The following is a 17366-nucleotide window of genomic DNA, read 5'->3' as shown; positions in this document are numbered from 1 at the left end:
AAGAGGATCACTCCTGCATTGCTGGTGATATTGCAAACTGGTACAACCACTCTGGAAACCAATCTGTTATTTCCTCAGAAAATTGGAAACAGTTCTACCTGAAGTTCCAGGTAGAACACTCGGCATATACCCAAAAGATGCCCCACCATACCACAAGGACATTTGCTCCAGTATATACTTTTTAATTTTCTAATTAATTAATTAATTAATTTGGTTTTTCGAGACATGGTTTCTCTGTATAGCTCTAGCTGTCCTGGAACTCACTTTGTAGACCACACTGGCCTCGAACTCAGAAATTCGCCGGCCTCTGCCTTCTGAGTGCTGGGATTAAAGGTGTCCAGTATGTTTATAATAGCTTTATTGGTAATAGCCAGAAGCTGGAAACAATCCTGATGTCCTTTAGTTGAAGAGTGGATACAGAACATGTGGTTCATTTACACAATGGAATAATATTCAACTATTAAAAAAGAAGATGTTAAATTTTGCAGTCAAATTGATGGAACCAGAGAATATCATCCTGAGGGAGGTAACTCAGACCCAAAAGGACATTCAAGATATGTACTCTGATAAGTGGATATTAGTCAAAAAGTACAGAATACCTAGGACATAAACTACAGACTGTAATAACTGTAACACACACAAATGCCCAAGTGAGGAAGTTTCAAGACCACTCAGAAAGTGGAAGGAGATAATCACAGGAGGCTCAGTGAAGGAGGGACATGAATGGGACAACAGAGGGAAAGTAAAAAATGGAAACAGGATCAGACATAGAGGGGAGGGGACAGGAAAGAAGCCTAGAGGCCCAAGAGAATTAACCTCAGGGATTCAGAGGTCAGGGAATCCTCTAGAATGGAGCAGAGACCAGGGAGGTGAGATACTCTCAGTTCTCAAAGGGAGGGATCTTGGATTAAATGCACAACAGTAGGTAGAGGGAACTTATAGAGCTCACCTCCAACAGGAAGACAGGACATAAAGTGATATATGGGGTTGGCATCCCACAGTCACATCTCTGACCCATAACTGTTCCTGTTTGAAAGAATTATAGGGATGGAAATGGAGAGGAGCCCGAGGAAAAGAAGACCCAAAGTGGGATCCAGCTCAAGGGGAGGTCCCAAGGACCAACACTATTACTGAGGCTATATAGAGTTCAAAATAAAAGACCTAGCATGACCACACTTGAGAAGATCCAACAAGCACCTGAAAGAATCAGATGCAGATACTTGCACCCAACCAATGGACAGAAGCAGCTGACTCCTGTTACTGAATTAGGGAAGGCTGAAAGAAGCTGAGGAGATGAGCAGTCCTGTGGAGGACCAGCAGTCTCAATTAATCTGGACTTCCAAGATTTCTCAAACACTGGGCCAAACAGACATCTTACACCAGCTGATATGAGGCCCCCAACACACATACAGTAGAGGACTTCTAGGTCTGTGTTCATTCAGAGATGATGCACCTAACCCTCAAGAGACTAGAGGCCTTAGGGAATTTAAAGTCCAAGTGGGTTGAGGGGTAGGGCATCCACATGGAGACAGAACAGTGGAGAGGTGTGGGATGTGGAACAGTCAGAGGGTGGTTCAGAAGGGTGAGAATAATATATGGCAAGATCTAAAGTTCATCTTCTGAATCAACAAATAGACTTTCTTCACCATCTGCAGTATACCTTCTGTGTCTAAAGCATCATAAAAGACTTCACAAAGGACAGGTATTCTGAAGGCATGTGGTACATTTGTCACATAGGGTTTCCTTCCAGCCTATCTGGAAAAAGAAAACTTCCAATTAAAGAACTACAGGTAACTAAGGAATGCTGGGAGTGGGAGAAATAGTCTTCTCCAGGAAAGAACACACCAATTGGCTGTGCAAATGATGACTTCTGAGGGTGTGCATGTGAATGGCATTGTCCAGATTGAGCCTGTTATGTTGGAAAATACATGTGTATAAACATAAACATTTAGATAGACACATATCTATGCAACAATAATTATGAGAGAGGCCTGAATTTGAAAAGGAACAAAGTGGCATGTATTGGGTGGGGGCTAGGTATGTTCAGAGGGAAGAAAAGGTGGGGGAAAGAATAATTATATTATACACTCAAAGAAGGAAGGGAAAATGGGGTAAAAGTACTGTTGAGACCTCATTATTTTATTATCTCAAGGGGATGACAGCTAAGTTAACAATAGCTTCTTTTAGCATAAACAGTACTTCCTCTCCAGTTCTCCAACTACACTACAAGGGTACACACTAATATGCTAACTTTCTCTCTCTCTCTCTCTCTCTCTCTCTCTCTCTCTCTCTCTCTCTCTCTCTCTCTCTCTCTCTCTCTCTCTCTCTCTCTCCCCCATTTGATCGTTTAAACTTTTAGCAGTAGAAAACATCTTTCTTCTTAAAATATTATTATTGCTATATTTAACAAGGCCAGACCCAAAAGTATTTTCATCCATTTTGTGAAACTATGAAAGCAATTTTACGTCTTAAAATATGTATCTATGAGCATGGACTTTACAAGATACTATAAAAGTACCAAACTTAAGGAAGACTTAGGACTAGTGGTAAGTGCCTTTAACTTCAGAACTACGAAAGCAGAGGCGGGCAGATCTCTGTGAGTTCAAGGCCAACCTGGTTTACAGTATCAGTTGTAGAATGGCAAATGCTACACAGTGAGAGACTGTTTCAGTAATTTCAAGAAGTATAAATAAATAATAACAAACAAATTAATAAAACTGAAGTGACAGTAACTTTCAGAATCTGGAAAGATAACAATTAGGAATGGAAAAGAATTTGGAATCATTGAGTGAAATATTCATTGTAACCAAGAATCATGGTGTTGAGATAATTTTGCCCACTTCACAAAGGCATATGTCTGTAAATTTTAGATCAAGTAATACAACTGAATAAAATTTACAGAAATAAACCATAAAGAACTGTATCACAAGGTGTTAGTGACACTAACTACATAAAATTTGTAATATATGTTTCCATCATAACAAATAAAATCTTTTTATTCATTGATAAGGAATGAGTGTTTTTTTTTTTAACCAAAGAACTGAAACAATAGTCTTATTTTATAAAGAAAACTTTTAACAATGCATCATACTTATTTTATTAATGTTGTTTTCACAATAAGTAACTTTCATACTTAAAGTTTAAACCTGGTCAGAAACAGAAGTGATTTTATTTCAAGAAATTTTATTTCAAGCTTTCTTCCAATAAGTAATCTTAATAGAATCCATTCATGATCAATTCAGTTAAGGGAAGCAAATTCTAACCCTGGAACTCATCTTGCCCTAATTACCTTCCAAGCTTGGAACGAAGAAGTGCATCAAAATAGAGAAATCTCATCAAAGGAGGCAACCAATCACTAAGTGAGCTGGAAAAAATGATTCAGTTGTCCAAAAATATTTCTTACATTAGGTGAGCACACACACACACACAAACCAAGGCTCCTGAAAAAAAATCCCTTGCATAGCCTGTTAATTAGATAAAACCTAGCCTGTCCTAGCACAAGAAAGTCATGCAATGATAAATGTTATCAACCTGAACCTGAATAATTTCTCTTTAAATTTCTCTTTATAAGAACATAACTCTATATTATTATCAAGGCATTCCAAATACATTAATTTTATTAGAACTCTCAACAACTCTGTTGAATTCTACAAAGAGGAAATTAAGTCTCCAATAGATTAAGCAATTTCTACAAGGTCAAATAGGCAGAAATATACAAACATAAAAATGCACGCTGTAATTTTTCCACCAAAAAAAAAAATGACATTTCTCGTACTCAATCAAATCATGGTGGAGGCGCCAAACACCTGTGCCAAAAATTATTCAGAGAAGAAAACTCATAATCATGTATAATGGCAGAAAAGTATGAAAATGCTATTATTTTAAATGTAAATATATCAGACTGCCATGAAGATTTTGTATTTTAATAAATATGCCCAACTATGATCATTTTTGATGGATTTGTAAAAGAATGAAAAAATTTGGAGAATTTTGAATCTGCTTAGTTAAAAATGAAAATGACGAGAGAGAGAAAGAGAGAGAGAGAGAGAGAGAGAGAGAGAGAGAGAGAGAGAGAGAGAGGGAGAGAGAGAGAGAGAGAGAGAGAGAGAGAGAGAGAGAGAGAGAGAGAGAGAGAGAGAGAGAGAGAGAGAGAAAGTGGGAATGAACCTCAAACACAGCACAGGGGTAATTTTTCTAAAGAGGCCACAAATGGTTCAGCCTCTAAAATCAACAATTGACAAATGGAACCTCATAAAATTGAAAAGCTTCTGTAAGGAAAAGGAACCTTTCAATAGGACAAAAAAGCGAGCTAAAGATCGGGAATAAATCTTCACTAATTCTACATTTTACAGAAGAATAATATGCAAAATATATAAATAACTCAGAGACAATCTCCAAAAAACATACACGCCAATTTTAAAAATAAGGTACAGAGCTAAATGGAGAATTCACAACAGATGTCTTGAATGGCTGTGTAGCACTCAAAGAAATGTTCAAAGTCCTTACTCATTAGAGAAATGAAAATGAAAATGACCCTGAGATTCCAAGTTATACCAGCAAAAAAATGGCTAAGATCAAAAAACTCAAGTGACGGCACATGCTGATGAGGATGTAGAGAAAGACAAACACTCCTCCATTGCTGATGCAAACATGTATATCCACTCAGGAAATCAATCTGTGAGTTCCTCAGAAAATTGGAAATAGTTCTTCCTGAAGACCCACCTATAACACTCTTGGGCATGTACCCAAAAGATGCCCTACCATACTCCGAGGACATGTGCTCCACCATGTTCATAGCAGCTTTATTTGTAATAGCCAGAACCTAGACACAATACATATGTCACTCTGCTGAAAAGTGGATACAGAAAATGTTGTTCATTTACACAGCGGAATATTATTCCACTCCAAAAAAAGAATAAGATGAATTTTGCAGGCAAATGGATAGAACCATAAAATATTATCCTGAGTGAGGTAACTCAGTCACAAAAGGACATGCATGATAGGTACTCACTGATTTGTGAATATTAGCCAAAACGTACAGTATGCTTTGGATACAATCTACAGAATAGAATAATTGTAGCACAGAAATCCCCAAATGAGGAGTTTCAACACAACTTAGAAAGTGGAAGGAAATAATCACAACAGGCTGAGGGAAGGAGGTACCTGGGTGGGAGTGGGTAGGGGAAGGAAAAGAGAATGAGATTAGATATGGAGGGAAAGAGACAGGAGAAAAGCCCAGAGGCCCAAGAGAATTAATGAAAATAAGTCACTTCAAGGAGTGAGAGGTAGAGGGATCCTCTAGAGAGAACCAGATTCCCAGCAGGGGAGACACTCTCAGGACTCATTAGGGGTGACCTTAGCCAAAATGCCCAACATTTGGCAAAGGAACTTTGAAGAGTTCACTTCCAGGAGATAGACAGAACCTAAAGGGGAGGGACATGGTTACTAAACCACAATCAGATTTCCTGACCCAGATTCATCCCTGTGTAAAAGAACTGCAGGGACAAAAATGCAAGAGACTAAAGGAAAGGAAGTCCAATGACTGGCCCAACTTTCCATCTTACTTGGGCATGACTAGGTGGAGATGAAGGCCTGACACTAATAAGTTATAATGTGCTTACAAATGGGAGCCTGGAGTGGCTGTTCTCAGAGAAGCCCTATCATCAGCTGACTGAGATAGAAGCAGATAATTACATCCAACCATTGCAATGAAGTCTGGGGTCCATATGTTTGAAATAGTGGAAGGGTTGAAGAAGCAGAAAGGGACAGCGACTCCATAGGAAGATCAGCATTGTCAGATAACCCAGACACCAGGGAGCTCCCAGAGACTAAGTCACAAACCAGTAGCATACACGGGTGGGTCTGAGGCCCCTGGCACACATGTGGCAGAAGTCTAATTCATCTGTCCTCAGTGAGAGAAGATGAGCTTAATGTCACAAGGAAGCCTTCAGGCCACAAGGAAGAGGAGGCATGATGGAGGCAATAAGAAGGCATAATGGGACAAGAAACTGTTGGAGGGGGCACTGAGGAGAGCAATGATTGGATAGTTAATAAATAACATAATTTAAGTAAAAAAGAAACCCAGGCAGATTCCTGCCTTCACAAAGCTCTAGCTGCAATACATTGTAAAGCACACTGGCTTCTAGAAGGTAATCTAAGGGTTTACTGCAACCACAAAGCCACAGAGCATTGAAACATGGAAGAAAGTCTAGGGAAATGGCTCAGTAGATAAGAGAATTTGTGGTTCTCCCTGATGACACAAATTCAGTTCCCTGCAACAATCTTAGGAGACAACACAACCCTAACTATCTCCAGCTCCAGTGGATGACACAGAGTCACCTGTCCTTAGTGGGCCCTTAGGAACTCACATAGGGAAACAAACACATACAAATAATAAATCTTATAAAATGAAATTATTAAAAGCTCATGCAGGGATTCTAGAGGAAGAGTTTGGGTAGGTACAACCATTTCTCACAAATGCTCCTGAGTGTGAGCAGAGCTCTGAATTGCAATCAGGTGTAGTCTATTCAGAAGCATGAGAGCAGATTTCAATACAGAGTAAAGGACAAATTCAGGATCACTAATTGCAAAGAGGCCATATATGTAGGTTTTGTCCATTGAGTTCTATAGACACACCTAGATGCACACACGGAGGTCCTTTTTGATCTCTGGGTGTTTTGTGTGGTGTTTCTACTTAGTAAAACATGGGAAACATGTCTGGATTTGCTAACTACCTGTCAGGTTCTCTTATTATTATTATTATTTTTTCCCCACAGTGGATTTGAGCATTCGGTGAGGCCATACCCCATGTAGGAAAATTGTAATATCAGAATTTTTTTTCTGAATTTGTCCTGCTGAAAGGAGGATATGTAGTGCTATATCTCAGACAAAGAATTAGATTAAGCTGCTCTTCTAGACAGCTGTCCTGACCGAAGTTTCTGTCTTATTAGTATTAAAGGTTACAGAATAGAGATTTCAAGATTCAGTAACTATGTGTCTTCTAGCTGGAAAATACAAAATTAACTCCTGCTTCTGGAGAATTTCTGCAGAACTCCAGGACTCTCCATCCTACCTACTACACATGAAATTAGGTGTTATTCGGTATGATAATGTGACTTCTCCTGGAATGTAAAGGAAAAGACTGTTGTGCCTTTTCCAATAAATTCTGAATCTTACTAGAGGGCTTGCTCTGCTCAGGCTCACACAGACCACATGAATCAGATGTGAGCATGAGTCATCTGTCTGTAGTCACATCTCTATTGTCCCTACCCTTAGAGGCTGTCTCAGCTGTCTGTAGAGCATGGAGGAGCTGATATTAGTCTTGGTCGTCCATAGCTTGAGAGGATATCTTGTTCAGGAACCAAAAACACATGGACAGTTAGATTTTACTCCAAAATTAAGGCACATGACTCTGGAAATTTTCTGCAGCATTTCACATACTAGACCATAAATTATTATTATTTGTTGTTGTTGTTGTGTGTGCGCACTACAGTCACTTCTGCAACATAAACTACTGGTCTTTGCTTGTGCCTCCCAATATATTGTGCATCTAACAGAGGGCACTTTCTGCTCAGAAACTCACTGATTTTAAACACCTCATGCTTGTTATGACTTATCATGCATAAGTACCTGAATCCCAGTCTCATGTGGGATTTCTGTATACACATAAAGTCATGAGGACAGGTATTGGTGCTGCTCAGGAAATTTAAAGGGAAGGTTTTTGCAGTCCCACCTGTAAGAGAGATTTTAACATTAAAATCTTGGAAGTTGCTGTCCTAAGCTACAGACTAGAGATCAGTGCAGCTGGAGGGACACAGAATTCTCTGGAGAGGCAGGCAATGTGTCAGTAAAGACAAAGATTGTCAATGGAGGTTTGCCTTCAGCTCCATGGTCTATAACATTAAGCACCGAGGCTTAGTTTACATGTGACATGTACTGTTTCTCCCACCCAGCACATGGGATCATTGTATTGTAGAACTCATGTCCTCCTGAATTTGCCTGAGTCACCTCTGTCTAGTCTCCTAAGGGCATTTATTGGGGGTAGAGTTAAGAGAGAAAACACTGGATTAAAGAGGCCTTTGCAAGAATCAGAGTCCCACAGAGGGCCATCTTCTCTCTGTCCTGCCTGCAAAGTACTGCTATACAAGGCCAAAATTACAACTTACAACTCCAACCTCACAGAAGGGAACACAAACTTGTGAGCCTGAGTGTCATTATACAATCTGCATGTGGCAGTCAAAGCCTCAGAGCTTCTCACATGGTCTGAAGGAAACTCTATTTCACCCAGTGTCACGGTTAATGACTTAGAACTTTATCTGTGTTGAAACTGGAACCTAGTCAGTACAAGAAGAAATGACTGAACCAACTCCAATTGATAGCTGAGAGTAAATTTGATTCCTTCATGATTTTAACCACTTAAACCCAAGAGTAGGCAATGAACAACCAGTTCCTCTTGGGTTCCTGAAACAAAGCACTCACATGGACACCTAGGTTGAAATTGACAGCCTTTGCTATCCCAAGCCAAAACTTTCCAGCCCAGGGTTTGGTAAGGAATGGGGTTGAGGTTCCATTCTTGTTTACAATAGAACCAGGTTACCCCCCAGTTATCGAAGAACATGGGCATCTCAGACTCAGTCTTAGTGTACACATGAGCGTAAAGTTCAGTCCTTTGTGTGTGTGCTGTCAGGACCATGTGTATGGTACCAAGTATATTCCCACTAAGCTACACTATGATTTCTTTTTTTTTTTTTTTTTGGTTTTTTCGAGACAGGGTTTCTCTGTGTAGCCTTAGCTGTCCTGGAACTCACTTTGTAGACCAGGCTGGCCTCGAACTCAGAAATCCACCCGCCTCTGCCTCCCGAGTGCTGGGATTAAAGGCGTGCGCCACCACGCCCGGCTTTACACTATGATTTCTACTTGGGATCCATATGTGGTTGTATCTGATCCCAGAGAAAAACTGTGGCTTGCTCTTAAACAGGCTCTTCTCCTGCACTCTTTTGATGTCAGAGTGGCTTTAGAAGTAGCTTTTTTCCTGTTTTCATAACGTGGCCCTAATATATCAATAATAACATCTTAGAATATTAATTCTACCCAGGAGCAAAGCTCTTCCTACCCTCACCCATCTATATAGTTTTAATGGGCTTATTGACAGTGATCTCCAGGATCCTTATGAAAACATGTTTACTTGTACATCATTAATAACAACAGGGACCCATTGCCTACCTCCTCCATAGCTCTACCACCAGCATCAATAGGACTATATGTTACAAACTCCATCTTCTGCTGAGTGTATTTGCACTAAGCTTTGGGTTAGAGTCTTTTGATTTTCTGGTAAGATGAAGAAAATGTCTGTGTGGGTGCAATCAAGTCTCACTCTTTCTGAGCCTCATGATGTAACCCTCAATTGTTTTCTTTCTTTGTCTCTCTGATTCTTCAAGGTTCAGTCTCATGTGGAGAGTTGCAGAATATCTCGACAGGCAATGTAACATTATAGGTGAAGCTAGGAACCTTGAGAAAGCAAGTAGTTTTGGGGGTTTTTGTTTTTGTGTTTGTTTTTGTGTTTGTTTTTGTTTTTTGTCAGTAATCCATGTATTCCAGTCTCCTCCATTTCCTTTTATGACATTCCTTTTGAAAAAAGATTTATTTTTTAAATCTTTTCAAAAAAACACCCCATTACAGATGGTTGTGAGTCACCATGTGGTTGCTTGGAATTGAACTCAGGACCCCTGGAAGAGTGGTCAGTGCTCTTATCTCCTGAGCCATCTCTCCAGCCCCTTTTATGACTTTCTTGTCCTAGGAGGAACACCACTTGCTCATAGACCATCAAATAACAGATGAAAATGTACAGTTGATGGGGGAAAAAAAGCAGCTCAGAGCTCTACTCTCATGTCTGCTCCTGTCTCACCTGGTGACTGACTCACCTCTGATGACATTTTGACTGGAAGGGGATGTGAAGGTGCCAGGCAAGCCTGTCCTGAGTCAGAATAGACCATGTTACTAATTTCACTACATTTATCATGAATTAAAAGGACACTGATTGAAACCAAAGAGTTCTGTGCTTGAGAATCAGGGAAGTGGGAAAGTGAATATCAGGGTGGGCTGTTTCTGAACTGAGTCCTGTTTCTGAAGGTCCAGCTGTCTGAGGCTGTGGACAAGAGCACAAGTGATGGTCACATAAACAGTGATGAGCACTTCCTTGGATATCAGGGAGCTTCCAGTGGTAATTAGCATTTTCTGTGAAATATACACATCCTAAAGTCACAAGAGAGGGGCTAGAAGGGTCTCAGTTGAGTCAGTGTCTTTTATAGATTACTTTTAAGAACTCTGTGGAGTAATCTCTTGAGTATCTTAATTGAAGTAGGAGGGCAGAGACTATTGTGAGTTATATTATCCCTATGCAGATGGTTTTGGATTGTCTCAGAAAGATAGTTAACCATGTACCCCAGAGAGAGACAGAGAGACAGAGAGAGAGAGAGAGAGAGAGAGAGAGAGAGAGAGAGAGAGAGACAGAGACAGAGACAGAGACAGAGACAGAGAGACAGAGAGACAGAGTCAGAGAGACAGAGACAGAGAGAGACAGAGAGAGACAGGGAGAGACAGAGAGAGAGGCAGAGACACAGAGACAGACAGAGACAGACAGAGATACAGAGATAGGGAAGAGAGAGACAGAGGGACTAAGACAGACAGAAACAGAGACAGAGACAAACAGAGAAGGACATAAAAAGTGATTACAAGTGAATGACGCATTAAACAGCTCTCCTCCTCATTTCCTGACTCCAAATTCTTGTCTTTTATGTATATCTTGACTTCCCTAAATGATGGATTTGACCTCTGAGACTGGCCTATAAATTCTTTGCTCTCTTAATCTGCTTTTGATCAGTGTGTTTATCCTAGCAGCAGAAAACTTGAACAATCAGTTTCTGAGAATTATATAAAACAGATTCATTTATATTCTACATAATTTTCTGTTTGTATGCAAATCAAATAGCACCATATGTCCATATAAGGCCATATAAGGGCTGGAGGAGACTTTATTGCTCAATGTGCTGTCTGGTGGACTGGGGCATAAGGAGAGGAAAGAGGGGAAAGGTAGAGGACAGGAGACAGACAAAAGGGTACTGATGTTTTTTATACATAGGAAATGTTTCCAGTCCATATAATTCGAGGAGGGGCTCCAACCTGGGAGGAGACTGAGATAAAAGGGAGGAAGGACAACAGAACTGACAGGAGAGCAGAGCTTGGAAACAGCAAGGGAGCTAAAGCTTTTCGCAGAGGGAGCATAGAGCACGTGGCAGGTGGCAGAGGTCATGATGGACTCTGTTGCACTTTCCTGTAAAGACTCTACCTCCTGGCAGGGGCTCCTGCTCACAGGTAAGGAGGCCATTCTTTGACACTAAGTGGGAGAAGGGAATCTCAGAGCCTTGCTGAAGTTCCTAAAGAAGACAAGACCCTTGGGTAGATTTGGGCTTTCTGAAGTAGACACAGAGAGGAACAGCCACTCCACAACAGGAAGTGACACATGATCATATCATGGAGAAATGGCATCATTGTTTTCTATTCCAAGTTAATCACATGGACAACTATATTCTGAGGTCTGATGTCCCCAACCATGAGTGGGAGAGTGGTCAATTAAAAGACAAACTAGGGAGGGCCATTGAGATGATTTAATGGTCATGCTGCTTGCTGCCAAACCTAAGACATCAGTTCAATTCCCAGCAAAGTGACTGGCATGTATGTATGTATATATATATATATATATATATATATATATATATATATATATATATATATATGTTGTGTATACATTTACCTATACACACATGCACAAAAGTGCACACATATATAAGCATTCACCTTCCCCATACATGCAAACTATACTAAACTCTTGTACTAAAAGTGTCATTAGCATTGTATTTTAGGATATTTTAAGTATAATCCTATATTTGCATAGCCCTGACAAATGCATTCTCCCACTTATCCAAAGGTATTCAAGCCTTTATCAGTTCTGGGCATTCCAAAGAAGACAGGCTCATCTTGGTTCCAATAAAGTCCTAGACTAATAAACTGTAAGTTAGACCAAAAAGACCATCTAGAAGTAGAATTGGAGTACTTAGGCCAAAGAGAGAACACAGAAAAAGAAGAAATAAAAAAAGCAAGCGAAGGTCTCTAGAATAAGAGATAACAGGAGACATTATCTCAGCCCAAGTACTCTGATTGTGAACAGGAAGCTGAGGGCACTTTGCAGATTCCTTAAGATACCCAAGGAGTTAGTTCCATACTTAGATAGGAGCATGTTCAGGGCCACTGATGGAGCAGAGATTATGTTGCTTACCCCTTCCAAGTACAATGGTCCCTTAACTCTTTACCAGCTAGGCTGATTGATGAGCATATCCACTCGGGACACAGATCTAATCTTTTAATCAAATACAGAAGTCCCAATATTCATCAAATTCCTCTCTTTCCTTCTAGTCTCCCTTTTAACCTGCTGGCTGATTCCAACTACCACCCAGATCACCATTGAATCAGTGCCTCCCATTGCTGTTGAAGGGGAAAATGTTCTTCTGTTTGTGCATAACTTGCCAGAGAATGTTAAAGCCCTTTCCTGGTACACAGGAGTTAAACCACTCAAGAGTTGTGAAATTGCAAGTCATGTGATAGCTACCAATTCTACTGTGGTGGGACCTGCACACAGTGGTAGAGAGACTGTACTCAAAAATGGATCTCTGCTTATCAAGAGTGTTACCAGAAAAGACTCAGGTTACTACACTCTACAAATACTTGATACATCTTCAAGACCTGAATTAATACGTGCAGAATTCTTTGTTCACAGTAAGTTAATATTTTGTGAACTCTGTTGTTGGGTGAGGTTCATTCTATTGAACAGAGGAGTGTCAGGTCTGACCTGGATCTACCTCCTCCTGCATTGTTTATCCATGTCATTGTTTGAGGTTTAAATGCAAGACACACATTTTGAGGAAAACTGTCACAGACCAGAATCCCTTACTTGACTGCACATGCAGAGAGGTGGACTTGTGCAGTAACTCAGACAAGGGTGTCAGCCTCAGCCCAAACCCTTGGGCCTCTCACCATGAACCTGTACCTGAGTTGAGGAAGAGATGAGGAAATTATGGGATCTTCAGTGAGCCTGGATCCAGACCTCTGTCCAAGACTCAGCTCAGAGTGAGGGAAGACAGCAGAGCTAATATTAGAGCAGGCTCAGAGGTACTGGGGGAGGTAAAGATGTTCTCCAAGAGGGAGAACTGAGCAGGCATCAGAGGTTGTAGAGCTACCTCCTTAATCTCCAAGCAAATGTATACACAGTGACAGAAAATCCTTCCTCGGGTGCCTATACAATTCTCTATCCATGTGTGGGAGGAGGTTAGCTGATTGTCTGGATTCTTTTGGAGAGGATAAAGGCTTCAGAGGAGACTCGGGATTTTTGTTTGCAGCATGAGATGAGAAAACACAGCAAGGTAGACAGCTCCTCAGCATCTTGAAGCTCTAGTGAACAGGAATTGGTAAGATGGGGGAGCAAAAACGTTGCATTGTTCATTTATCAAGTTCATTAATTACCTTGGCAAGTATAGTCCAAAGACTAATGTCCCCACCTATGACAAGATGACTCTTCAAATGAAAAGCAAATTGTGAGATGACTAAGTGAATATGGACACTTGCTGTCATCCCTGATGACCTGAGTTCAATTATCCCAAATGGTGGAAGGAGAGAACTCAGTCACACAAGCTGTCCTCTGACTTACACATAGATATTGTGGCATGCACCCACTAAGCCATACACTGATACATGCTTGATGCATGTTCCCTTCCCTAATACAGCGTCAATAAAAATAAATCAAATTGGGGTATGAAAACTGTAATTAGTTCAGAACCTGAAAATCTGATAACTTACTGCATGGACATAGAATGGCCTGGAGCACACATCCATCTATCGATTCAATCATTTATCCATTGAGCAATTTCTATTAATTGAGTCTTTCAATATTATCACACTGATCCCAGGCCAAACAGTCTTCTATTGGATGGGAATAGACATGAGAAAGGGCATCAAGACTACACCATAAAAGTTCCAATGCAAAATATGTCATTGTGTAGACCTAGTTTCTATGGAGGAAGATGCTAGGAGTGTGTACTCTCCTTCACACACAGTGGGACTGAGCATAGATCTGAGGGCAGTGAAGGGTAAGCCATGAAGATAGAGGAGGTAGAGCCCCATACAGACTTTCATTGGCACTGAGGGCATAGAATTTTTGTAATTGACCTACACAGAGTAGGATAGACACACCCTTACCCACACAAAGGCTGAGTAATGGACACTCCTGCTCAGGACTCAGAGATCTTTCTTCCCACCTAATGCAGAGGAATCACTTTTAATGGTTTCCTTCTATTTCTTTTTTCTTTTTTTCATCTAGGCCCACTTTTAGGCTACAAGAAGCATCTTGCCCCTTCTCAACTCACAATTAAGTTGGTGCCATCTAGGGTTGAAGAAAATGACAATATTCTCCTGCAGGTTTATCATCTGCCACAGAAGCTTCAAGGCTTTGCCTGGCACAAAGGAGTACTTCCACTTGACCATTTTAAGATAGCAAGCCATTCATTCCTCACCCATTCAACTATGCTGGGGAGTGCATATCAAGACAGAGTGATAATATGTAATGATGGAACCCTGGTGCTCTTGAATGTCACTCAGAATGACACAGGGCTTTACACCTTCCGAACCATATCTGTGGATTTGAAATCAGAATGGGACATTTTGGACCTCCAAGTAAATAGTAAGTGAATATTTGTGACTCCTGAGTGGTAGTGGAGTTTATTCTTCTCTTTATATGTAAAACATTGAGGCTTGGATTGTGCCTTCATCCCATCTGTATTGTGTACTCTCACTTAGGTTTGGGCATTTAGTAAAAGACACACATCATGGTGGTGAACTGAAATACATCAGAAGCCTTTGACCTGAGTGGAACCTCCAAACAGTAGTATTATAACTCAGTCCAAGGATTTTATTCTCAGCTCAGACTCTCTGGGTTCTCACCCGGAAAATAGTCTTGAGAAAGCTTCCTGACATTGCTTGAATTTTACTACCTGATAAAGCTGACTGGAAGCAATGTATCATTCTGCATCCAAGTCTTGTAGCATGTGGAACAACCCAGTATCTCTCATGACAATTACGATTAGGCTAAGTCTTTTGAGCATATCCCTTTCCTGAGATTCAGCATGGACAGACAGCTGTATGGGTGACCATGCAACAAACTGACTGTTCTGATAGTCCTGAGACTCCACAGGAAAGTTTGGATACCCAAGGAAACATAGATCCTCTTGACAACTGCTTGTCCTCGGGAGTTCAGCCTAGGGAAGTCTCTTCTTTAGGCAAATGATTATATGCACTCCTGATTTTACCAGCTCTTCAGTCTCAAGTTTAGGACATTAATAATATTCAAATTTCACTGATAGACAGGGAAATGATAATTAGCATGTGTACTACTGTAGGGAATCTCAGAGACAGCAAATACACTGGTTGAACAAAGGTTACACAGCCCATGGGAGACAGATCAGAAGCACAAAATGACTATGGCCACAGCCCCAACTAATCTATCCTAGGAGTCTTTATTAAGTATCTGTGAGTCAGAGAAGTGCTGTGAAAATTTCAGAGGAAATTTTCATCTTAGGTATCAGTGTCTAACAGAGAAAGTCTGGTCAAGTGGAAGCAATAAATAGACAATCAGTTTTGACTTTGTAATAAAAGCTTAATTGAGTTCTGAACCCCCTTCCTGCCTAATTCTCCTACTCCAGTGCTCTGGGATTCAGATCATAATTTTTTTTTTATTGTGGTGGGTTCACTCCTCTTGAAGCATAGGGAGAAGGCTTTGCCTCATACCTCCATCAAGAGCTGACAAGACACAGTATCCAGTGTGCAGCTCACTCAATACTTTTATAATGAATGAAGAAAGGAATTAGTAATGAATGGACAAATGAGTGGTGGTAGATTGGTTTATGGATGAATGGTGGGGTTAGTTGAATGTTTTTATGAATGGATGTTTTAAAACTCTTTCAGAGATTAAAAATTACACGTAGAGTTCTAGTATGTCTGACAGTGCCTATACCCTACTCATCCTGGAGAGTATTACTTTTGACCCATCTCTCTGATCTACTCCTCAGCCAACTAGAAAGACAACTGCATGAGCATCCAAGGGAGAAAGACAAGTACATGACCATCCTAGGGATGCTGCTGTATGTAGTATTTCTCAGACTGACACTCCTAATATAGTCATTTAGATATGGAGTCTTGGAAGTTATTTAACTTCTATTGATGCTGCCATTCACATTTCTGCTATTGTTACTCCTTTCCTACCACTCATCCCCTGTCCATTCATTCAGGAAGTTATGTCCCTGCACTGCCTAGTTCACTGATCCCCTTACATTCCCACCTCAATTGCTGCCTTTCCTGGTTCCTGGTAAAGAAATCAAAAGAAAAAAAACATTCTTCATAGGCTCCATAAAACACCCACACTCTTTCCCAGATCACCCCACACACATAGGCACTGTAAAAGAGAACCCCAAAGTCTTGCATGTTTCAACCTTTTCACTTTTGATGTCATCTTTCTCCTACTGTGGCTCATGCTCCTTCTGTGACTTATAGACCTTCCCAAGAATCCAGTGACACGATCTCTGCCATATAATCCCTTTATCATATGTAACTACATCTCATATTGTCACATGGTCTCAAGTTGACTCCTGTGATCCAGTAACACTATCTAAAACTCCAGACATGATAAGTTCCACTAGCCTGTATAACATGGAAGCATTTGATGAAACTTGCTTTGTGATTCCTGGGTCTTAGGAAAAGGAAGAAAGAAAGGACCTCACACACTGGAGTTGGCTCGGTCCCTCTGTGCCTCACAGTTCATGGAGGCTGGGACAGATTTCTTCTAAATATACTCTATCCTTGGCATTTGACTCTGCTGAAAATTTTGGGTTGTTTCTTATTTTACACAGGAGAGGAACCTTATATTCCCATGCACCCTCTGGTCAGTGCTGTCCTCAACAGGACTCACACACAGGTCTCCCTCTGTTCATGGATTCACCAGCTTCAAGCCAATTTGTAATGCTTACATTTAATAAAATGGGACCCACAGTACTCAGAGATTGATCTAAAGCCTTTCTGTGCTCTCAAAAAATAATCCTTGCAGGAATTGGTCTTATACTCTTGCTGTACCTAACAACTTTTACATATTATAGCCTACTCAGCAGAAAGGAAGTTATTTTAAGAGCTATTTGTATCTCTCAGCACATTAGATGATTGAAACAATGAATGCCCTTCCAAAAAGAGTATCCACTAGGTGTCTCATGATGAGA

General features: G+C 40.5%; 1 protein-coding gene across 1 annotated transcript; it reads left to right on the top strand.

The window, feature by feature from the left end:
- The first annotated feature begins 11306 nt into the window (after nucleotides 1–11306).
- LOC110287677 (pregnancy-specific glycoprotein 22-like) lies at nucleotides 11307–14793 on the top strand. Its single transcript, XM_021154236.2, has 3 exons — nucleotides 11307–11370; nucleotides 12469–12828; nucleotides 14426–14793. Exons 1-3 carry the CDS (start codon nucleotides 11307–11309, stop codon nucleotides 14791–14793), a joined length of 792 nt encoding a protein of 263 aa, XP_021009895.2.
- Nucleotides 14794–17366: the final 2573 nt, after the last annotated feature.

The sequence above is a fragment of the Mus caroli genome, unplaced genomic scaffold (assembly GCF_978045245.1).
Source record: "Mus caroli unplaced genomic scaffold, Mus_caroli_1 scaffold_8, whole genome shotgun sequence".
NCBI classification, from domain to species: domain Eukaryota; kingdom Metazoa; phylum Chordata; class Mammalia; order Rodentia; family Muridae; genus Mus; species Mus caroli.
Note: the sequence above shows the minus strand (reverse complement) of the source record. Positions and strands in the feature narration are given on the sequence as shown.